The 25,267-nt window shown below is 38.8% G+C and overlaps 1 protein-coding gene across 2 annotated transcripts in view; it reads left to right on the forward strand.

Moving 5' to 3' along the window:
- The window catches only part of Fndc3a (fibronectin type III domain containing 3A), a 157,199-nt gene that overhangs the window by 38,363 nt on the left and 93,569 nt on the right, over nt 1-25,267 (forward strand). For both annotated transcript variants that reach the window (XM_059273352.1, XM_059273353.1), the window contains one exon: nt 19,213-19,288. In XM_059273352.1, the coding sequence (XP_059129335.1) occupies nt 19,213-19,288 (76 nt within the window). The remainder of the gene's footprint in view (nt 1-19,212; nt 19,289-25,267) is intronic.

The raw sequence follows: 25,267 nt of genomic DNA on the forward strand, positions 1-25,267 counted from the left end.
ATGAGTTTAGCTACACTGTATGAAATTGTGAGAGTGAAAGTTTTTAAGAAGCCATATTAGGAAATCAGGAAAAGTATGAACTGTTTTTTTAAAAGATTAAGTTCTGTGTCTGAAATACAAAACTTTAATATGTTCTCAAAATATTAAATATTAAAACTCCAGCCCAACAAAGAGAGAATCCTAGTCAGTCACCTAGACAGGGTGAAATAATTCAGCTTTGGGCAGTAGTTGAAAGCACATTGTATATATTACAACAAATAGACAATGTGTGCAAGCCTATGATTGTATGTGTAAGTACTTCATACATCTGTTCGTGTGCATATGCAGCAGTTTATGTCCATGCCTACTTAGATGGTTTATAATCTGGTGGGCTCATAAATTATTTGGCGACAGTTGAGTTTGTGTGTACTGTTTACGCTCTTACTTGTTGAATACTGTTGTCAAACATACCTTTTGAAGTCAAGTTACCATTTTTCATAGGACTAAAATCCACCTTAGACTATATTAGTTTGATAATTTTCCTTATTTTTTTAAACCTTAGTCTGTGAACTTACATGAAACATTACATTATCTAGCCCATATACAGAATAATAGGATCTAGATAAATGCAATAAAGCCTGATTCAGAGTTCCTTTGACCAAGTAAGTGTAATGACTTGTATAAGTCACTATTAATATATAATGGTATAAATAATGTATAAATAATTCAGACTTGTTTGTGAGTTGACAGTATAGTTTGTGTAACGAATGTACACAAACTTGATTTCTCAGAGAATTCAGATAATAAGTTCAAATTTGACATAGTAAAATTGTAGTTTTTTCAGGTGAGTAAATCTAGAAAACTGTCAGAAACAAAATTTTGATGTTAGGAAGTCCAGAATTCAGTTCCTCATTTTTACTAACTCGTTTCAAGTGTTCTGTAGCCACAGTAGACAGGCCCTTCATATCTGACAGCACGAACGAAGGACGTTTCTGTCTTGGAAGCTCTGGTGTAACTGGTGTTGCAGCCAAAGGACACGACTGGCTATTTGAAGCTGGACTACTATTAGGAAGTGCTTCTCTCTGCTTCGCTCTGTCCCTGCAGTCCTTTGACTGTAAAAGGAAACAATACAAGTTTATGAAGTGTCCGTTGTACTGGGACGGCATTGTGTAAACAGCTGAGTGTGTCAACTGTTACAGAGGAACAGCATACAATGTGAAGTGTTCCTCCCTCGGGGGGGCTAATTAAATTCTGGCTTAGGATGTCTGAGTCTTGATAGACAAGTGGGCTTTCTTGGAGAAAGCCAAGTCCTCATTCAGCACCCCATTCAGGAAAGTGTAAGCAAAAGTCAGATCTTTTTTTTTTTTTTTTTTTTTTTTTTGGTTTTTTGAGACAGGGTTTCTCTGTGTAGCTTTGCGCTTTTCCTGGAACTCGCTTTGGAGACCAGGCTAGCCTCGAACTCACAGAGATACGCCTGCCTCTGCCTCCCGAGTGCTGGGATTAAAGGCGTGCGCCACCACCACCCGGCAAAAGTCAGATCTTAAATGTTTGTGCTAGAGAATCGTATATAAATAATTCACGGGCCAGGGTATGAAAGCGAGGCTATTGCTTACCGGAATACTATATTGAAAAGAATTAAGATGGATAGCTAGAAAACTAGAGGACCGACAAGCTCTTTAAACAGGTGATTAAGTTAAGAATAATGTCACTGGGGTAAGACTTAAAGCAATTTGGTTGGTTTCCTTGTAGGAAGGAGGGAATTAAGACCCAGCTACATACAGAGCGGGGAGCAGGCAGAGCCCCAGAACAGAATAACTCCACCTTCACCTTGATGTCAGGCTTCTGGCCTCCAGACTGGGACAAGATCCCTTGTGGTCTTCGATCCAACGGCCCTAACAGACTAGCAGAGCCTCCAAGAAAGTGCATTATAAGGCTAGAAATTGATATGTATGTTTTGATTCTGGACCAACTTTCTTGCCTTATTTACTAAATTTCCTACTGAGTTTCAAATAAGAAATGTAAACTGTTTAATTCTCCTCAGACCTACCTTCATGTCTGTGAAGAATGCAAATCATGAACTCCCTGAAGTAGAGAGAAGGAAGCTAAGTTACACCTTCATAATTTATGCCATCTAGAAGCACTAAAATTTTTTGCAATAATTTAAGTTTATAGATTTTTAAAAACAAAAATATCACAGACATTCTTACGGAGTTAATGAATCATTGAATATTTTACAGTTATGTAGCTACCACTCAAAATAAATAATTTCAGTTACTAGAGTATAGAGATATGGACCTTAAAACTACTTCCTAAATTCAGAACTTCATTTTTGTTAACCATACAAAACAAATTACTTCAAAGGATTTTTTTTTTTTTCCGAGACAGGGTTTGTCTGTGTAGCTTTGCGCCTTTTCCTGGAACTCGCTTGGTAGCCCAGGCTGGCCTCGAACTCACAGAGATCCGCCTGGCTCTGCCTCCCGAGTGCTGGGATTAAAGGCGTGCGCCACCACCGCCCGGCTTCAAAGGACTTTTTAAAAATAGGATGTGAAACATGCCGGTAATCCCAGCATTTGGGCCGAGTGAGGGGGATTGCTGTTTGAAGCCAGGCTGTGCTATAGTAAGACTTTCAAAAGCATTTTTAAAGGCTTTTGTTTTGTCCCCAAATTTCTCCTTTAGAGAATTTAAAATATTTGTGTTTGTGCTCTGGACCAGTTATTGACTCTTAGGACAAGAAGTTAGTTATACCTTGCCTTCAATGTAACAAATCTAGTGTGGTTTTCTAATTGCCACCTACTAACTCTCCAGTGATGACATTTATAACAGGAAGACTGTTTTCTGGGGTTTAGACAGGAGACAATGCCATGCTTCTCACCCTGCAGAGTGACTTCAGTCTCTACCCATTATTAACGAGACTGGGCATGGCTTTAAGGTTGCTTTCCTTCCCTGTGATAGAGTGGGGAAGGTGTGAAGTGTTTATGCTTCTCATTCTCCTTTTACACCTATAGGATTAGGTGTAATGAAAGCAGTAAGAGCCGGGCGGTGGTGGCGCACGCCTTTAATCCCAGCACTCGGGAGGCAGAGCCAGGAGGATCTCTGTGAGTTCGAGGCCAGCCTGGACTACCAAGTGAGTTCCAGGAAAGGCGCAAAGCAACACAGGGAAACCCTGTCTCAAAAAAAAAAAAAAAGAAAGCAGTAAGAAATATCTTCACCAACCCCACATCGGATAGAGGGCTGATCTCCAAAATACATAAAGAACTCAAGAAACTAGACATCAAAAATACCAAACAATCCAATTAAAAAATGGGATACAGAGCTAAACAGAGAATTCTCAACAGAAGAATCTCAAATGGCTGAAAGATATTTAAGGAATTATTCAACATCCTTAGTCATCAGGGAACTGCACATCAAAATGACTCTGAGATACCATCTCAGACTTGTCAGAATGGCTAAGATCAAAAACACAGATGACATTTTATGTTGGAGAGGATGTGGACCAAAGGGAACACTCCTCCACTGCTGGTAGGAGTGTAAACTTGTACAGCCACTTTGGAAATCAGTATGGTAACTTCTCAGAAAATTGGAATCAATCTACCTCAAGACCCAAAGATACCACTCCTGGGCATATACCCAAGGGATGCTCAATCATACCACAAGGACACATGCTCAACTATGTTCATAACAGCATTATTTGTAATAGCCAGAACCCGGAAACAACCTAGATACAATCAACCAAAGAATGGATAAAGAAAATGTTGTACCTATACACAATGGAGTATTACTCAGCTGTAAAAAACAACGACAAAAAAACAATGATATCATGAAATTTGCAGGCAAATGGATGGAACTAGAAAATATCATCCTGAGGTGAGGCAACCCAAACTCAGAAGGATAAAACATGGTATGTACTCACTCATAAGTGGATACTAGATATAAAGCAAAGGATAATCAGACTATAACCCACAGCTTCAGAGAAGCTAGAACCTTCATCCAGGAACTGATGGAAGCAGCTGCAGAGATCCACAGCCAAGCATCAGGCTGAGGAGTTCAGACAAAGAGAGGAAACAGGAATTATATGAGCTGGGAGGGCAGGAGTCAAGATCATGCTGGGGAAATCTACAGAGATAACTGAACCAAACTCGTAGGAACTCAAAAACTTTAAACCGACAGCTGTGGAACCTACATTGGACTGGACAAGGCCCTCTGCATATGGGAGACAGTTATGATCTGTTTGAGGGGCCCCTGGCAGTGGGATCAGGATCTAGATAGGATCATCCCTGGTGCATGAGCTGGCTTTTTCGAGCCCATTACCTATTTTGGGACACCTTGCTCAGCCTTGATGCAGCAGGGAGGGGTTTGGTCCTGGTACAACTGAATGTACCAGGCTTTGCTGACTCCCCATGGGAGCCCTTACTCTTTTGGAGGAGGGAATGGGGGCTAGGGGAGAGGGGAGAAGGCTAGCAGGGAGTGGGAGGAGGGATGAGAAGGGGATCTGTGGTTGGTGTGTAAAATGAATAAAAAATTTTCTTAAAGAAAAATTACTGCTGGGATGTAAATGAATATTTTCATAGTTACACCAGTTGCTGCTTAGTGGCAGTTGATATCAGATGTATGCAAGTGTTGTTAATAAATGAGTATACCTTATAGGTGTTTGACTAAAGTTTATATAGACAAAGTACAGATATTTCAGCTCTGTACTTTGGTTCATTAGTTCAGATTCCAAGGTGGCATCCCATCCAATACTTTTCACAATAAAGATCCATTATGGTTTATCTCATTTAAGTGTCTGATTAAAAATAGTTTTTACATTGAATGAAAAAGTTGGAATTTACTGTCCAAGAAAACTGTTGGATGGTTTCATAAAATGAAAAATTATCTTTTGAATAGTACAAATAATCCCTTCCGTTTATGCTAAGAAGCAGTCTGTATTGGGTTAGCAGCTCTCCTGGGTCACTTAGCTCCTGCCCTCCCCAGCTGTGTGCTGTTTCCAGTTTACTGATCTATAGTATTGGTGCTTCTTCCTTTTATGGTTTCTTCATCATTCAGCATCTTTTTCTGGTATTCTGCATTTTTATTTTATTACGCTCATTTCCTTCTCTTAATCTGTTCTCTTACATGAGTCTTGCAAGCTGTAATAGACATCTTTATTATGTATTAAGGAAGTTAAAGAGCATTAGACCTTAGAAATATTTTTCTGAATTAATGTATATGTAGTATACATATATATGGTGTATGCCTTTTTTCCATTAATGTATGCAGTGGCCAGATTTATAGCCCTATCAATCTGACCCTTGTTTTTGTTCCATTTAATGGAATATTTTTATGGACTGTGAAAGATTACATAATATGTATTAAGATGCTGTGTTATTTATGAATATGCTGAAAATAGTTTTCAGGACATATTTTTTCTGAATTTTTAAAATGATAGAAAATGACTAGATAAAATAACTGGTCTTTCACTTGTATCTCTTCTCATTCTTTTCCCCTTTTCTGCTTACCAAATGCTATTATTTGTAATGAGATCATGGAAAATTCTATTCTGTTTGTGAAAAGTCCATGTAAAATGGAATGTGAAAAAGATAATTTGAAGATAGATAAATACTATATTTTGGGACTTGTCAAAAATCTTTCGATTATTTACCGGAAACCTATGTGTAGGCTTAGTGTGTAGGTAGGACCTATATGTAGGCTTAGTGTATAGGCAGGAACCTCTGTGGTAGGTTTAGTGTGTAGGCAGGAACCTCTGTGTAGGCTTAGTGTGTAGGCAGTAACCTCTGTGTAGGCTTAGTGTGTAGGCAGGAACCTCTGTGTAGGCTTAGTGTGTAGGCAGGAACTCTGTCCACTGTAGCCCTCATTTGATCTTCAGTGGTAGCAAAAGTGAAGATGATTCTCAGTCACACATACATCTATGTATTAACTTACTTTAACTATATATATTCAAATTATTTTTAAACATAATATTTGATTGGTATTACCGACTGGAATAACTTGAATCCTATAGCTTACTTTACCATATCATGAAGACAGTGTTTTTGTCTCTTGTGCTTACTGCTCTGACCTATTATTTAGAACAGAACTTGACTTGAAGTAGAGTTAGTAAATTAGTGAATGAATGAGTTATGTATACTTCCTAGGACTCATGATTCACTCTTTTGTTCATTGCACAAAGAGCTGTTAACATATTGTGAGTCAGGTGCAGAGTTTTGTAAACAAATCATTCTAATAACTGTAGAAATGATAAAGTGTAAAATTAACAAAAAGATTGTGGAAATTATTTCAGATAATGAAGAGTACTAGGTAAAAAACGAAGAATCAGTATGATAATAAGAATGTGAAGGGTAGTGTGTCCTACAGTTTGGTGATCAGATATGATCTCTCTGAGGAGACACTGTTTAGAGAATACAGGGCCAGTCTTGGGAAGATGTTGGAAGAGCCATTATTTAATATTCCAGTAAATAAAACTTTGATGAAAAAAGTCTTAAAGTTCTTATTTTAAAAACCATCTACATGACTAAAATCCTCCAAGGGTTATGAATATTCTCTTAAAATTTTTATTAGCATATATTAATTATATATAATAAATGGTTTCATTCTGACATTTTCATAAATGTATGTATTGAGCATCTTGGAAATAGAAATTACCAGGTAGAACAATTGACTTTTCTGCTTGCATTTTCCCCTTCTTGTATATCTTACTACTTTTGGTACCTTTCCTAATGTCATAACTGTCCATTTTTTCTCTTTCCTCATTTATTATTTCCGCTCTTATTTTGTTCCTTATTTTTACTTTCTTTGGCTTAATTATGAGTTGGACACATAATGTATTAGTTTCCCATCATTCTTGAAGTATCTTTTGATAATACAGTTTTTTTCTGCATCATACTTTTAATAAAAATTCCAGAGAGGTACCAGGCTAGTTCCATAAATTATTGTAATACTCCTGCCATGATCTTAAATCAAGTTCATTAATAGTATTACTTAGATATTATATGTGTTAGTCAGGGTTCTTTAGAGGAGCAGAACTTATAGAATGAATTTATATATAAAGGGGATTTATTAGAATGCCTTACAGGCTGTGTTTCAGCAAGTCTAACAATGGATGTCTATTAAGGAAAGGTCTACGAATCTAGTAGTTGTTCATTCCATGAGGCTGAAGTCTCAGCTGGTCATCAGTACAGCCAGAATCCTAAAGAAGTAGGATTCAATGCCAGTGAGGGAATGGACTTGCTTGCAAGGCAAGATCAAGCAGGCAAAGAGAGCAAGCTTCCTTCTTCTATGTCCTTTATATAGGCTAACAGCAGAAAGTGTGGCCCAGATTAAAGGTAGATCTTCCCACCTTAAAATATGTAGATTAAAGATATGTCTTTGCACCTCAGAGAATCTGGATTAAAAATGGTTCTTCTTGTTTCAAATGACTTAAGTAAGAAAAAATTCCCTTACAGGTATATACCCAACCACTTGAGTTTTAGCTAATTCCAGATGCAGTCAAGTTGACAACCAAGAATAGCTATCACATTGTATTTACTTGATATTTTTTTGTCTGCTTGATTCACTAATCAAGTATTGAGATAATTTACCATAGGGCCGGTAGTATAGCTCGGTGAGAGAGTCCCTGATTCCATACATGAGAACTTGCCTTCAGTCTTCAGCTAGCAAACAAGAACACATACCAGAATGGGCAATTTAAAAAAAATTGATCTCAGTCTATTTTTAAGCATACAGTCTGACCTGTTTGCTTTTCACTGCTGCATTTCAGCTTTAGTAGTTTTGCTTTTCTATTCACCTGGCTTTTCTGTGCTGGATTTTTATCCTTATTTAACTTGTTTGTCCTTAACAGTGTTTAGTGCTAAACTCTCAACTTTTGCATCAAATCTTTTTCATTTTGTTGTTTTGAATGTTAGTATAGAAATGGGTCTAAATTTCTCAGTCAGTACCCTGTTAGTCTGCAGATATTAGTGCCCCATACGTTATTGTCCTTTTAAAGTGACAGGTGAATTTCCTTCTGGTGCTTGCATGGTTTTCTCCTTGTTTTTTGGTGGTGTACAGTTGTGCCCTTGTATGTCTAAGAATGGATATTTTTTTTAAAGATTTATTTATTTATTATGTATACAGTGTTCTGTTTGCATGTATCCCTGCAGGCCAGAAGAGGGCGCCAGATCTCATTACAGATAGTTGTGAGCCACCCTGTGGTTGCTGGGAATTGAACTCAGGACCTCTGGAAGAACAGTCAGTGTTCTTAACCTCTGAGCCATCTCTCCAACCAAGAATGGATATTTTTTAAAAACCTCATCTAGAGACTTAGGTTTCTCAGTTTTGAGAATTACAGTATATGTGAGTGTTGGCAATAGCTCAGCAGTAAACAGACATGCCACCAGACCTAATGACCTGAGTTCACTTTTCAGCACCGACATGGTAGGAGAGATCCAACTCCTGCAAGCTGTCCACTGACTTCCACATGAAGACCATGGTGTGAGCATGCCCCCACACATGCACATACATGACTGTATAGAATGATTTTTAAAACCCAGAGAATTAGTGCCACTAGGCACTGTGGAAAATTCTTAGAATTTAGTCCTTTAAATGTTGCTTTCCTCTTGTTCTGTTTTCTTTGCTCTTGTAATTCCTGTTAAATTTTATTTAGAACTTTCCTATTCTGTCTTTTGTATCGCCTGACTTCCTTTTATAGTTTACATTTTTAGTTTTTAAATAGAATTTTAAATAAAAAACATATAAAAAATGTTTTTATTTTGTTTTGTAGTTTCTTTTTTACAGTTCAGCTGTTTTCAACCAGAATTTGTTATGTTTTCAATTCATCTGTTGTTTTGTTTGATTTCAATGGCATATTTTTTCATTTCAAGCATTTCTTTTTGTTTGTTTGTTTGTTTGTTTGTTTGTTTGTTTTTGGTTTTGGTTTTTTGAGACAGGGTTTCTCTGTGTAGCTTTGCGCCTTTCCTGGAACTCACTTGGTAGCCCAGGCTGGCCTCGAACTCACAGAGATCCGCCTGGCTCTGCCTCCCGAGTGCTGGGATTAAAGGCGTGCGCCACCACCGCCCGGCCTCAAGCATTTCTAGTTGGTTCTTTTTTGGTTTTCAAGATGGTTTCTCTGTGTAGTTTTGGTGCCTGTCCTGGATCTCGCTCTGTAGACCAGGCTGGCCTCGGACTCACAGAGATCCGCCTGGCTCTGCCTCCCGAGTGCTGGGATTAAAGACGTGTGTGCCATCACTGCCCAGCTTGTTGGTTCTTTTTAAATATATTTCTTTGTCATTTTTCATTTGCTCGTATTTGGATTCTTGCCTGTAATGCCATCACACATTTAAAGTTCTTACCCCTGCTTTTGCAGTATTGGAGAGTGAACCTAGGGCCTCACACACATTATTAGGTAAGTGCCTGTGTTCCCAGGACCCTACGCCATTTTAATACTTTTTGAAATAAAGTTTCACCAAGTTGTTTAGTCGAGCCTTGGCATTGTCATCCTTCTGCCCTGGATGATATACCTGTGCCACAAAGCCCCGCTGAAATGAAAGAACTTGAAACATTTTCATTTTTTCTTCCTATCTGAAAACTTTGTTACCTAATTTCTTTGGGATCAAAACCTCCTGTGTATTTTGCTTGTTTATTTATGGTGGACCAATTTTTATGGTTTGTATTTAGAAATTTGTGTGTTCATAATTACATGAACTTTTATCTGGGAGAATTCTTAGTAGCCTGGTTGAAGTGTGCATCTCTCCCTAAACAGTAGTATTTGCTTTTGCCATGTATTTTGACATTGATGGCCATGAACTAATAAGTACTTTTTTTCTTTTCATGGTGTTCCTAAATTTTGTAGTTAATCATACTCATTTAATTCTTATATCCACTGAAGGCAGTTCAGTGGTCTTGAATTTTGGGGAAAGACTTTTGCATAGGTCAAAGTATTGGAGCTTATTTTTTTATGTTGGAGGTAGAAATACTCTAACTAATGTTTGTTTGCTTGTATTTTGGGACAGTGTCTCACAGTATATCCCTGGATGGCTTGGAAGTCACTCTGTAGCCAGTGTTGCCTTCAAACTTAACGATTTTCCTACCTTAGGTGTGTGCCGTTGTGGTTGGCTCATAATTAATATAATTAATTCTTTTTTCTTTTGTTTTTTGAGGGTTTCTCTGTGTAGCTTTGCGCCTTTCCTGGAACTCACTCTGTAGTCCAGGCTGGCCTCGAACTCACAGAGATCCACCTGCCTCTGCCTGTGCTGGGATTAAAGGCGTGTGCCACCACCACCGGGCTAAGAAAGCCTCTAGCTGAAAGGAACACTTCTGCTGAAAAGCCTTTAGTTCCCGTCTCCTCACGCCTTGTATACCTTTTTTTGCCTAGCTATCACTTCCTGGCATTAAAGGTGTATGTGCCTCCCAGTACTGAGATAAAAGGTGTATGCCACCACTGCCTGGCTCTGTTTTTTTCTCCAAGACTGAGTCAATCTCATGTAGTCCAGGGGGGCTTTGAATTCACAGAGATCCAGACGGATCTCTGCCTCCCAAGTGCTAGGATTAAAGATGTGTGCCACCACTGACTGGCCTCTATGTTTAATCTACTGGCTTGTTCTGTTCTCTAATCTTCAGGCAAATTTTATTAGGGTAAACAATATATTACCAAAGATGGGCATCAAAGAACCTCCATGTGGAGTTTGCTTTCATTGTGGTAAAGCTAGACACTGGGCAAGAAACTGCCCTTGTCTCGGCTGCTGATAGTATGTTATCAAAATTGGACAAGCAGGACACATAAGAGGGTAACTACTGAACTTTGCCAAGACAAGGTAGTACAGTCCTTCAAAATTTTCTGCGTCACAAAGAAGTCTGTCAGATATTCTAGGCCTGTAAGCCAAAGATGGATGCCCCAGCATTGCAGAGGAACCTTTGGTGACTGTCTAGGCAGCCAGCTGTTTCTGCCATTTCTGTAGTTTGGGAAGTTGTTTGCTCTGTCCTTTGGTTTATTCTAGTAATATTTTATCTTTCTTGGGTCTCTGATGGGGGTTGAAGACTAGATAGTTATACTGTTTTTTGTTATTGTTGTTGTTAACCAAATTCAGAAAAGAAACTCACAAAAGAAATGCAAAGTGTTTAAGGTAAAGAGACATAAAAGCTTAAGTTGTTTATCTAAGAAAATGTTTTGAGATCTAAAAAGATTTTTCAGATGGTAATACAAGTTTTGGTAGAAAGTGGTTTAAGTGTAAAACTTTAGATTCATCAAGATAGGATAAATAATAGAGTATTTCTCCAAAATTGCCAAATACTAGACATTGTAAATGAAATTCTTTCTTGATAATTGTTCTTATTATATATAGTTTTACTGTGTTACAGATAAACCCTTTCCTTTTTATTTAGACAAAAGGGGAAATGTGGGATATCTGTACACTGTGTGGAGGTGTATTGCTGTGACTGGTGTAATAAAAAGCTAAATGGTCAACAGCGAGGCCAGAGCTGTATGTGGGACTTTCAGCAAAGATAGAGAAACTTGGAGAAGGAATCTAGGAGTGCAGTTTCCCCAGCAGACTTGGAGCAAGTCAGATGTGCCAAATTAAGAAGAGGTAACTGAGCCACATGGTAGAATATAGATTAAAAAATTATGGGTTAATTAAGTTATAACAGCTAGTTGGGAAAAAGCCTAAACTAAGGCCAAGCTTTCATAAGTAATAGTAAGTCTCCAGGTCATTATTTGCAGGCTGGAGGTCCAAAGATAGTTTGACAAGAAAGCTTGCTACATAGGTACATACTCAAGTAAACAGCAGCACTGTTCTCAATAGCTAAAAGGTGGATACAGTCCAAACAAGGATTTAAATAAATTATGCTATATTTATACAAAGAAGTATTAGCATAAAAGTTATTTTAGTTAGGGTTTCTATTGCTATGAAGAGACACCATGACCACAACAACTCTTATAAAGGAAAACATTTAATTGGGGCGGCTTACACTTTCAGAAGTTTAGTCCTTTGTCATCATTGAGGGACATGATGGAATGCAGGCAGACATGGTGCTGGAGAGGAGGCTGAGAGTTCTGCATCTTGATCCATAGGCAACAGGAAGTGCATATCATACTGGGCATGGCATTAGCATATATGAGACCTGAAAGTCTGCCTCCACAGAGACACATTTCCTCCAACAAGGCCCTACCTCCTAATAGTGCCACTCCCTATTGGCCAAGCATTCACACACATGAGTCTATAGATCCTGACCTATTCAAACCACCACAGGAGGATACCATCTTAAAGCCTAGCAACCCAACACCATTCAGTAACTCCATAGAAGTCTAGCAAAAAAAAAAAAAAACAAAAAAAAAAAAAACAAACAAACAAAAAAACTGAGTTAATCCTTGACAAAGCTAGATGAAGAAAGCACAGGTGTTCAACAAACTATTTTTGTATGTTTTTCTGGAGTGTTTTAAGTTTCGAAATAGGGTAAAGATGAAGTTTGGTTATGAGCTTCCCCTATTTGATAGCTTTGCCTAAAGGTTAATTGATTGTGCTTAGCCTGATACTAAGGGAGTCTCCTAACCCAGTTCCTGCCTCTTTTATATTATCTCTTCCCATTGCTCTTCTCCTAGCTTCAACAGTAGCTGCCATGTTACTTTTCCTTGTCATGCTTTCTTCACCATTATAACCTCCATAGTCTTAAGTGTTTTCTCTCCTTAAAGCGTCCCAAATAGCTCAAACTATAAAAACTTTTAGAAGAAAACTGTAACTATTCACAGATTCAGATTGTGTACTGGTTTCTAGGGTAATGCCTATGTGACTCTCCAAATTGTTTTAATCACTTCCTCTAAGGATCCCCTGACATCCTGTAATGATTGTTCTGGGTTGTATGGTTACCTACTACACATTGTTCAGATCCCTGTTCTCTCAGTCATTATACCTCAAAGTTGGGTGGCCAAGTACTTACTTCTTTTTTTTACAGACAGTGAACTCCTCAGAGCCTTGGTCTGGGATTTGTTTTCTCTTGTTCATAGTACTCACAAGAGTGTGTGCCACTATAACAGTACTTTTTTGTCGGGACTGCCAGCCTACAATAATGACATGGAGACTTATTAATTATGAAGGCTTGGCCTTAGCTTAGGCTTGTCTTTTTTTTCTTTTTTCTTTCTTTCTTTTTTTTTTTCGAGACAGGGTTTCTCTGTGTAGCTTTGCGCCTTTCCTGGATCTCGCTCTGTAGACCAGGCTGGCCTCGAACTCACAACGATCCGCCTGCCTCTGCCTCCCGAGTGCTGGGATTAAAGGCGTGTGCCACTACCGCCCGGCAAGCTTAGGCTTGTTTTTAACTAGCTATTACAACTTAAATTAACCCATTTCTATTAACATATGTTCTGTCATGTACCACCCATCCTGCTTCTTTCATGTCTTCTTGCGCCTCTGTGCGTAGATTCCTCCTCCTCCTTTCTCTTTCTGCTCAGAGTCCCGCCTATACCTCCTGTCTGGCTTCAGCTTTTTATTACACCAGTCACAGCAATACACCTTCACACAGTGTACAACATGTACACATATCCCACAACATGCCATAGAGTAGCTCTTTAATAATTGGTTTTTAAATAAACAAACTTATTTCCTTGTTTTTGTGTTAGAATTTCTAATAGGATTTTTTCTCTTTTTATTATTAGGATGTCATTAATTCCGGTGTGTCATGTTTGATTTTCTTAGTTTTATTTCTCATTGTTAGTTTTATGGTGAATAATTGTAGTATAGAAACTACTCATATTTTATAAAACCCCACAATATAATCAATATATCATAGATAATCAACACAGTTTGCTTTAGTATGTGCTGGGGATGTCTTTCTATATGCTGTGAATGTGTTGCTCTGATTAGTTAATAAATAAAGTGCTGATTGGCCAGTAGCCAGGCAGGAAGTATAGGCAGGACAAGAAGAGAGGAGAATTCTGGGAAGTGGAAGGCTGAATCAGGAGATGCTGCCAGCTGCCACCATGAGAAGCAAGATGTAAAGTAACAGTAAGCCACAAGCCATGTGGCAACTTATAGATTAATAGAAATGGATTAATTTAAGATATAAGAACTAGATAGTAAGAAGCCTGCCATGGCCATACAGTTTATAAGTAATGTAAGTCTCTGTGTGTTTACTTGGGTCTGAGCAGCTGCAGGCCCAGGCAGAATTGGAGATAACTATGAACACTTATTGTTCAATAATACACTTACATTTTTAGGCATCATGGGAGAATAGAATGATTATTTTGACAGGTTGTTCACATAATTAGCTGATGTTTTCTCACATTAAATCCAAATGTTTAATTTGTTTTGGGAAGAATTTTAAATATTTTTTAAAAGAGAAGAAACCATAGATGTACTAAAAAACATGGATTTCTTAAAAATATTTATGCAATAGAAAATCTTTCACAGCACAAAAGGAAACCCAGCAGCTATACAGAGAAAAATATGCTATGATAATTTCTTTACAGAAACATATAGAACTCTAGTATATCAAGAAAAATTGTTTATATTTTAAAAACCCAAAGAAAATAAATTTCATTGCCAAACAGTGAGCTCTTGCCAAGCACTAGAAAATACCCAGTGACCCATCTGAAAGACAGGCAAAGGGCAGTAAGAAGTAGTTTATGGAAGAAGAACTAGAAATTTCTGATAAACATACAGAAATACATTCATAAGAATAAGTAGATGTGCATGCTGCTGTGAAAGATAACTAAAAAAGTCATCATTCTTTTCAAGTGTACATTCAGTTGTCCTTGATTGTGTAGTAAGCCAACTCCTAACTAGATGTCTCAAATCAACAACCATTTTTTTGTTCCCATATCTGCTTCCTGCTCAGAGATCAGCAGGACAGTTTCTCTGCTGCTTCCTCCTAGAGGTATCCTAGGCCTGCAGTCACCTAGAGACCTCTGTTGGGCTGGAAATCTGCAGTGGGGCAGTCAGGCACTCTCTTTCTTACTTTTGGGTCTTCAGACAAAGGAATTTTTCAGTAGGCTCAAAGCCCAGTGTCTACATGTTTATGATAACGTGACCAAGCCCAGATTTGGTCCTGAAGACTACACAGGGTGTAATACTAACAGGTGCACTTCATTGGAGACCACCAATATAACCACACTTCTTCATATTCCTATACATAGCTGTTTTGTTGTTGTTGGTGGTGGTGGTCGTAGGGGTTTGGGGGGTTGTTGTTGTTGCCAGTATCTCCCTCTAGAGTAGTAATTCCACTATGGATTCATCCTGGGTTTTTGTTTTTGTTTTTGTTTTTTTCCCAATGTTTATATCCCTCTAGAATAAGATAAATTTCACTTTTGGAATAGTAAATTTTTGTTGAATGAATAAAGTACAGTAAGATCTAGCTAGCTTATGCTAAAAAATGATTTGTAGTAGAAGCAGCAGCAAGTATTTCTGTGTATCTAATAAACATAACAGTACTATTAACCAGGAATTAAACTTGAAAGAAGATAAGGGGTAGGTACTTCATTTATAGTATGTGTTCTCGCTGTGTCCTAACTTATAGATAAGTGGGTTTTTCTTTTCTTTGCGATGTGCCTTCACCAAGTGATTTACTCTTCAGCTCAGGCTAGCCTTGAGCACACAGCCTGCCTCAGCCTCCTGAATGCTGAGATCATAGGAGTGTGCCACTGTGCTCAGCAGTGTGATGTGCTAAGTGTCTTAGTGACACCATTCTTTGTCCTAAGAGGACTCATAGTTCAGAGTTGCAGGCCTGTGCACATAAGTAGGAAAATGGCAGATTATTTGGAAATCATATAAAATATTCATTTTTTAGGTTATTAAAACAGCATCATTTGTAGCCAAATTCTGGTTCTACGTGATATTTTTAAGCTAGACACAATAAAATACAGTAGCAATAATATTCATTTGTGACTCTGAATTAATGTTCAAAAACAATGTGGGAAGCAAACAGTAGTTTTAGAGTACTTTAAGTTCTCTGGTTCCCCTCTTGCCTGTTTGGTTCCTTGGCTAATGCCAGTGTATTAGTTACTGTTCTTGTTTGTGTGACAGTATACCCAACAAAGGCAATTTAAGGAAGAAATAGTCCATTTGGCTGACACTTGAGGGTTTATTGTATCATGGTAGGGAAATTATAGCAGAAGTGTGAAACATCTGGTGACATTGTTTCCCCAGGGAGAGATGCTAGTGCACCTGTGTAAGGTATGCACTGAGAAGATGGTGCCACATTCAGGGTGGGTCCGCCATCCTCAGTTAATCCTTCCTGGAAACTGTTAGGCACAAAACTAGAGGGGAGTGCCCATGTGATTCTAAATCTTACCAAGTTGATGATCAGATCATAGATTACCATCACAAGTTGACAACTTCATAACATTCCACCTCTAGTTCCTAAAGTCTAATGTTCATCTCCTAAAGCAACTTGCTTTTAGTCCATCATTAAAAGTCTCCAAATTCTTTAATAATCCCAATACAGTTCAAAAGTTCAGGGTCTTTTCTAACACTGGAGCAGTCTCTTAGCTGTGAGCTCCTAAGATAAACAGTTACATACTTCCAGTATACAGTGGCATAGAGCAAACCTTTCTATTTTAAAAGGAAGAAAGGGAGGCATCACTAGCACAGATTAAAACAGTGGTTCTCCACCTTCCCAATGCTGTGACCCTTTAATACAGTCCCTTGAGTTGTAGTGACCCCAACCATCAAGTTATTTTTGTTGCTACTTCATAACTAATTTTACTACTGTTATGAATTGTAATGTTTTCTGATGGTCTTAGGCAACCTCTGTGAAAGAGTCGCTTGACCCCAAAGGGGTAATGACCCATAGATTGGGAACTGCTGGATTAGACGAAAACTGAAACCTAGTAGAGCAGAAACTGAACCCTGTAAGTTCATGGTAGGCACCTGAAGCTATGATAGAATCATCTTGGGGTTGATTCTAAGGGCTTTGTAACCCTAACCCTATCCCTCTCTCTCTGGTACCTGCAGCACATGCAGTCAGCTTGCTCCATGCCTTGCAACTTCCTTGGCAAGCATCCTATGGTCCTGGCATATCCAAAGTCCTGGTCTTAATTGAACTTGGGCTTCATTTTCCTTTCTTCATGCAGTGGCCTCTTGTGGTCTCCTTAGAGAAAATGTAGCTTTGCTACACATTGTCTGGTCTAGTGGCTTTCTGAAACCTTGTCTAAAACCTCCAGGACCCTTTGCATCTTTTGTGCCTGCAAAATCAGCACCTTGTGGACATTGTTGCCATTTCTGTTGTTAGCTGAAGCTGTTACCTGCTCCCCTTGGACCACAACTGCAGCAACCTCTGTTTACTGAACCTTGGGAATACCTAGGGTGCTATTTGTGAGCAGCGGACCCCATTCAGTGCCATTCTCAGTCTAAGTTCACTCATTTAAAATCAGTTTGTAGCAGCATAGACTTGACCACACCCATTTCTTCTCCAAACTTCAGTTTTCATCTTTTTGCCCTTTCTTGTAGGCCTGGGTAAGAGCAGAGAGCAGCCTGAATGCTATTCTGCCTTGAAACTTTCCTGACAAATAAACCAGTCCATTACTTTTTAATTCAGCCTCACTTAAGGTCCCAGGATATGGGAACAATGAAGGCAGATTCTTTGCCAGACTATCACACAAATGTCCTCTGGACAATTACACATTGAATGGACACAGCCTGTTATGACAGGAACATGAAGCAGCTAGTCCAATTGCATCAGAAACTAGTATTTATACATCCTCTGGAAAGATTGTCCAGTGGAATTATAATGCAACCCATGTAAAAAAATTTAGTAGCCACTTTAAAAATTCAAACAGGCAAAATTAATTGTAGTATTTTTGCACAGTATGTCCTGAATACTTTGTCAATGTGAAATAAACATAAAAGCTGCTAATGATGTATTACACTGTTAGTTATTTATATATACTAGCTGCTTTTGAAATCTAGTATATATTTTACCTCTAGCACACCTATATAAAAGCACATTTTAAGTGCTTGATAAATGCATCTGGCTAGTGGTGCTTGTCACTAGACCACACAACCATAAGAGAAATTAAATATGGAAACGAGGAAAGTTTTAAGTTAGATTAAATATCATAAAGGAAAAAGACAACAGTGGGGATAGGAAAATAATTCTACTAAGGTAAAAGGAGAAAACAAGGTGAGAACATGTTTACAACATAATATATTAAGATATAATATTCTTAATATGCAAAGCATTTATACAAATTTCTAGGAACACTTGAAAGCCTGGAAAGTAAATGGTAAGGTGATATAACCAGGCATTTTACAAAAGAGTTAGTATAAAACACAGGCATGATAATCAAAGAAGTGAAGTTTTCACTGAGGGCATGTTATTCAGTGGTAGATTGCTTGTCCATCGTGTACAAAAGCCTTTGTTTGATTCTGGCGCTGAAAACATGCAAATTGAAATCTGTCAAGGCATCAGAGTTTATAAAACTATGATCTTTAGGAGTCTCAGAATGCAGTGAAAGGATGTTCTTACAGACTGTTAGAGAAAGTCCTTTAAAGGTAATAGGATAGCAGGCAGTAGAATTTGTTTTCTAGGTCTCTGTCATAAGGAAATCAAGCTAACCAGAGAGGAAGAGACCACATACATGAGGTGCTCACCTCTCTACTGTCTACAGTAATGGGAAAATTGAGGACTACCAGACTTCCTCGTCTAAGGGAAGACTAAGTAATTGGTGACATAGTGAGGCAGTCATTTGTTTGGATAGTTGAGTAGTAAAACATGAAGCTCTTTTAGAATCTTACACTGTCTTGGGTAGAATTTAGGAGATAAATCAGTCTTTGCTATCAGTCAGATAGCAAGACTAAGAATTTTATCATAATCCTGATTGTATTTTGGACTGTAGACTTCATTTTTCCAGTTTTTTGTTTTATCAAGTCATAAAAGTAGTAAATGTTTTACTTATAAATGATGGAATTAAATTTACACTTTCACATATAAGTTAAGATTTCATCCTGATTCAAGTATGTTCTGCTCAGGATCTGCTCATCAGTTTATCAACTCCTAAGTACTGTGCTGTGCTAAGTATTATACACCCCAATATGTAATCCACAAACTGTGAGGTCTGACTCCATCTTTGTGACTGAGTAAATTTGCCATTAGCTTATTTTTCTGGTTTCTTTCTTTCTGGCCTGATTGTGACCCCTTGAAAGGTAAAACAAACATGTATCATCTGTAATTTTCAAAGGTTAAATAGCTCACATCTGCTCGCTTACTAGCTCCATAGTTTTATATACCGATTTGCTCCTTTATAGTTTTAGTTAATTCTTTTTCCATTGTTTCAAGGTTATCCTGGTCCAGGTTAACCCAGGGGAAGCGTTTACAATAAGAAGAGAAGATGGGCAGTTTCAGTGCATCACAGGTAAGAAGAAGAATTTGCTACATTTTATAACAAAAAAGCAAGTCCACAGTTTCTTTCTCTGGTAGGTACCAGCATATGCTTGTGGTTTTTTCCCTTTGTCACCTTCACAAACTCTGAGTCCTCAGTCATGTAACAATTGCAGTAGAACTCTAATTACACCCTTCCTCTTTCTTATTTCCTGATTGGTCTGACTATAAAATTCTTCTGTGTTCATTTTTTTTTTTTTTAATCAAAAAGTGTAAGTGAATCTAGCCAGGTCATTCAGTCTTCAGAAGTTCAGTTCTGCTTTCTGATCTTATTTTTACTCCCCTTCAGGGTTGATTCCTTCAGCTGGTTTTTTTTTTTTTTTCCTCTTTTTATCTTAGAGACAGGGTTTCTTTGGCTAGCCCTAGCTTTCCTTGACTTACACTGTAGACCAGGCTGGCCTTGAATTCATAGAGATCCACCTGCCTCTGCCTCCTGAGTGCTGAGATGAAAGGTGTGTGCCATCACTACCCAGAAACACAATATTACCACCCCCACCCCCACCCACCTGCACCCAGGCTTTCTAAGTTTTCTTGTTAACTACATCTCAAACCTGTCTCGTCCTGTCAGCACGAGTTCCCATATCTAGAAGTTACCACCTGTCCCCACACTCAAGGCTGCTCAAACTGGCTGCTGTAAACTCAGATGTTCTGCCAGATTTGCTGTAATCTTTCTTTACTGGACATCACCTTTGCACTTTTCTCAGCTGTTGGGAGCCATTGCATGAATTGTAGTGGGTTTGGTAAGAGTCCTTGTCTTCTACCTGCTAGCATTTCTTCTTACCTTTGGTGATATATGACAATAGACATCACCGAATACTCTATGAGGAACAAAATCACCTCCAGTTGATGAGAATTGTGTTTATATATGAAAATGAGGGCAATAGAAAAGTTACTGGTTAAGGTGGCCCTTTCAGTCAGTGTCACTAGTGTCATAAAAAGGGGAGATTTGTACAAAAAGGGTTGGGATGGATGCCATATGAAGACTCAGGTCTTTGACTTGTTTAAATTCAGTAGCTGAAGATGGCCACCAAAGCCAGAAACAAGCAGAGAGTCGTGGGACAATTGTCCCCTTTATCCACCAGAACAAGCCAACCGAGCCAGCGACTCAGTGCTTCACTCAGTACTCTGCCTGAGATAGTAAGTTTCTGTTGTTACAAGCCAGGCAAACAGACAAAAAGTCGCTGTCTTTGAATTAGAGAAGCTGAGTTAAACATTAGCTGTTTCTTAGTAGCTTGTTACAATACAAGGTGCTACAGGTTACCTAAGCTCAGTAAGTACATTTCTTATCAGTGCAGCTCTTGTCACCATCAATAGTAGGAACTTTTGAGTTAACTGTTCTTAGTTTAGGGTTTCTGTTGCTGGGAAGAACCACAGTAACTCTTTGACTGGGGCTGGCTTACCGTTCAGAAGTTTAGTCATTATCAGCATGGCAGGAGACATGGTGCTGGAGAGGTAGCTGAGAGTTCTACATCCAGATCAGCAGGCAGCAGGAAGAGAGTGAGACACTGGGTGTGGCTTAAGCGTCTGAGACCTCAAAGCCCACCTCCAGTAACACACTTTCTCTAACAAGGCCTCATCTACTCCAAGGCTTATAAGTGCCACTCCCGATGGGCCTGTGAGGGCCATTTTCATTCAAACCACCACATTAACTAGTAAGCATATGTTATACTTTAAACTGGACCTGGTACCTCTAAGGTACTCAGTAAGTGGAGGTAGTGAGTGCTGTAGTGTAACTGTTAAGAAACTGACTTACCAAGTACCACCTGTGTGCAACATTTTTTTTCAGTTGTGTTTGAAATTATGTATGCTTATGTTTAATTTGAAAATGCTTATTCCATCTTTTCAACTAAGACCTGAACACTTTGGATATGTATTTTTTACATTTCTTTGTATCCCTTTTGGTTCTTGGACTTCTAATAGTCATGGCTTTAATTTAAAGAATCCATGGAGGTGAGTCACCACATACTTGGTCATCATCCAAATGGAATACCTTTGAAGGTGAAGGACTTGTGCACACACTGATTAGTATCAACCATGGCTGCCACAGGCAAACCAGGATTCTCAGTGCCCCTCTCCTTTCACTCTCCTTAGCCTGGCTCTGCTGTTAAATCTTTGAAAACTCTCTCTAGAAAAATAACTAACCAGTAGTCACAAATAAAACTTGAAAGCTTACATGTGTTAGAAATTTTCTAAGTCAGTTTAAACAATTGAAGCAGCTGTTGAGGTGATGCACAATTAAGGAGTTATGCTCTTAAAAGGATCTAGGCAAGTGAATGTATAAACAGAGAGAGAGGGGGGTTGCCTTCTTTACTAACTTTTCTTCTGTAGAATTTTATGTTTTCACTATGACCCACATTGAATATAAATTTCTGATCACACATCTCTAGCTTACTTGTATGCCTTTCAAATTATTGTCTGTAAATATTATTTATCAAGGAAGCATTTTAATGAACATGGCATTGATTTCCCCAGTACATTAGCAGATGAAGATCGATTATTTTATTATATTTTAAAACACAAGAACTGCTAATCCCAGTTATAGCCAGACCCTGAATGATAAACAGGTTATATTTTAAGAGTTAGTTTGTGACTGCAACCTGTAAGTTGTCTCTTCTTAACTCATTTCAGTTGATTTTAGTATCTCGCAGTGACACCGTCCTGCAGGTCCAGAAGAGCTGTGTACAGTCTGCCTCAGTGATCATCAGACCCTGATGGGAGCTAACTCCCACATGAGCATTCTGTACAAGGACGCATTTCTGTGCTTCCCTGGAAAAACAGTCCTTTCTCTATATCATAGGTAATAAAAATGGAAACTTTGTTTTAAAATTACTGGGTAGATTTTTTTCTTAATGAGGGAAAAAGAATAAAGAGAACCAGACAGTAAAAGCTCTCTCCTTTTTGTATGTTTTCATCTATCCAGAATTAGCAGGCTTGCTGGCTAGTTTTATGTCAACTTGACACGAGCCAAAGTTGTCTGAAAGGAGGGAACTTCAATTGAGGAAATGGCTCCATAAGATCCAGCAGTAGGGCATTTTCCTAATTAGTGATTGATGTGGAAGGGGCAAGCCTGTTGTGGGTGGAGCCACGCCTGAGCTGGTGATCCTGGGTTCTATATAAAATACAGGCTGAGCAAGCCAGTAAGCCACACCTTCCTTGGCCTCTGAATCAGCTGCTGCCTCCAGGTTCCTGCCCTTTTTGAGTTCTTGTCCTGACTTCCTTCAGTGATGAGCAGTGATTGGGAAGCATAAGCCAAATAAACCCATTCCTCTTCAACTTGCTTCTGGTCACAGTGTTTCACCGCAGCAATAGAATGGTAACTAAGACATTAGGTATATAAGTAAAAGCAATAGTAGAGAGCGAAGACTGGTTTGTGGAGACGACCACAGGAAGAAAAGCTTAATGGGTACTTGATCTCATCTCCTCTCATCTAACCATCAGAGAAGGCTCTGTCATTTGGCCAGACCCTTCCTGGACTGCCTGTAGATAGGAGAAAGAACAGCAACAAAGGAGAAGCAGGCACCAAGAGAAAGTCTCAAGGGAGGAGAATGAGGGCGGTGAAGCTTAGAGGAAAAACAGATCCTTGTGGCCTTTACTGTTCTCACAATAGCAAATCCCTAGGAGCATGTAAGGAGTGAGGTAGATCTAGCGTAAATGAGTAAGTGTTTGAATTACTTCCTTAGGAAGTGTACTACCTAACAAGAATTCATAGAAAGAACTGTACAGATCTAAATTATCACCAGCTTTGATTTGAAGGTTCATAATCTGTGAGATAGTTATGGAGAGAGCTTAATGCAGTACTATTTCTACCATAGGACATTTCCGTGGAGGGAAAAATAACTAATCATATTTTCCTTGTGAGTTTATTAAATCTCCTCAAGTGTACTGTGCTAGTTCCTAGGAAGTTGGGAAAAATGAAGACACAGTTATTATCTTTTAAGACCATAATGTAATAAAGCTAGGGATGTAGCTTAGTGGTAGAGCATTTGCCCAACAAGGCCCTGAGTTGGACCCCAGCACTGAAAACAAAATAAAACAAACCAGTTTATTAGTTAAGGAAAGAAAAAGTGAACAGTTCTATCAGTATAGATAGCGAGCTCATTTAGTGCATGTGGTGTTACAAGAACATACAACAGGAGTCCTGTGACGGTTAGGAACAGAGAATGTTCTTCCCAGACACATGAGCTGTCTTTAAGGAAACCAGCTGTTGGCAAGATAGACAAAGAGCCTTTGAGGTATTTTAGACACAGAGGCAACAGTATTCAGAAACAGTAGAAGGAAAGAGTGACTTGAATTATTTGAGTAACCACGGAGACTAGAATTGCCAAAACGTTGTGTAAAGGGGAGTACAACTGGAGATGAAGCTGAAATGCGATGGTTCTTGAAGTGGCTCATACATCAAGCTGAGAACTTGAACTTCATTGTGAGGATGTGGCCAAACCCTTGAGGGGAGTTAATGTTGGAAAGCTGGAGACAATCTGCTTGTCCTGCCTCAGCTGCCAGTGCTGGGATTACAAGTGCATGTACAGGTAGCTCGTGCTGAGCTTTCAGAGCACTCTCCTGGGTTTCCGTATGCTGCTGTCCCTTTGATCCTCAGGCAAAGGCAGTCCCTGATGACTGCTCTCCAGTTTATCCTTCTGCTTATTGGTTGGCTTTACTTATACTCCCTGATTGGACCTGTGCTGCATTGGCTTAGACCACTGGTTCCCAACCTTCCTAATGCTGTGACCCTTTAATACAGTTCCCCATATTGTACTCACTCCCAACCATAAAATTATTTTCATTGCTACTTCATAGGCAAACCTCTATCTCCAAAAATATTTACATTACAATTCATAACAGTAGCAAAATTACAGTTATGAAGTAGCAATGAAAATAATTTTATGGGTGAGGGTCATCACAACATTAGGATTCATAACAGTAGCAAAATTACAGTAGTGATAAATACCAATATGCAGTTGTATCTTTGGTGTGATAATTTAGAATCTTTTGAGCATAATCAGGAATGGTGTGAGTTAGACCATATGGTATTTCTAAGTTTAGGGTTTTAAAATTATTTGTTTGTTTGTTTGTTTGTTTGTTTATTTTGTGTGTGTGTGTGTGTGTGTGTGGTGTATGTGGGTAACTATGAGTGTGCCACAACACACATGTGGAAGTCAGAAGACAGTTTGAAGGAGTGTTCTCTCCTTCCACCGTGTGGGTTCTGTCAACCAAAGTCGTGTTATCAAGTGTTGTAAGTACCTTTGCTTGCTAAACTGTCTCAGTAGCCCTCAATTTTAGTTCTCAGGTGTCCTCTATACAGCAGATGTGCCTGCTTGCCTTCCCAGCAGTAATGTGTAAGGGGTCTTCTTCTACACAACCCTCAGCACCTCTTATTCCTTGTTTTCTTGGTGATAACTGTTCACCTGTGGTAAGATGGAGTCTTAAAGAAGTTTTGATTAGCATTCTCCTGATGAAAATACTCAGTGACTAGTTGTATTTCTTCTTTTGAGAGCCCTCTCTTCAGTTCATTAGCCAATTTACTGATTGCATTTTATGTTGTTCTGTTCTTTTGTTGTTGTTGTTGTTTGTGTGTGTGTGTGTGTGTGTGTGTGTGTGTGTATTGTTCCCTTTTAGAGATCTTTATTCACCATACTTGGAAAAAATTTTCTCCCATTCTTTTTAGCTTCATGCAGTCCCGTTGTCAATTCCTGTGATTTGCTATTGAAGTCTGTCTTATAGTCAGGGTCACTATTGCTGTGATGCAACACCATCACCAAAAACAACTTGGGGAGGAAAGGATTTATTTGGCTTGCAATTTCACGTCATAATCCATCATTGAAAAAAATCAGGACAGGAACCTGGAGCAGGAGCTGATGCAGAGGCCATGGAGGGGTGCTGCTTACTGGCTTGCTCCCCATGGCTTGCTGAACCTGCTTTCTTATAGAACCCAGGACCACCAGCCCAGGGATGGTAC

The sequence above is a fragment of the Peromyscus eremicus genome, chromosome 9 (assembly GCF_949786415.1).
Source record: "Peromyscus eremicus chromosome 9, PerEre_H2_v1, whole genome shotgun sequence".
Classification (NCBI taxonomy): Eukaryota; Metazoa; Chordata; class Mammalia; order Rodentia; family Cricetidae; genus Peromyscus; species Peromyscus eremicus.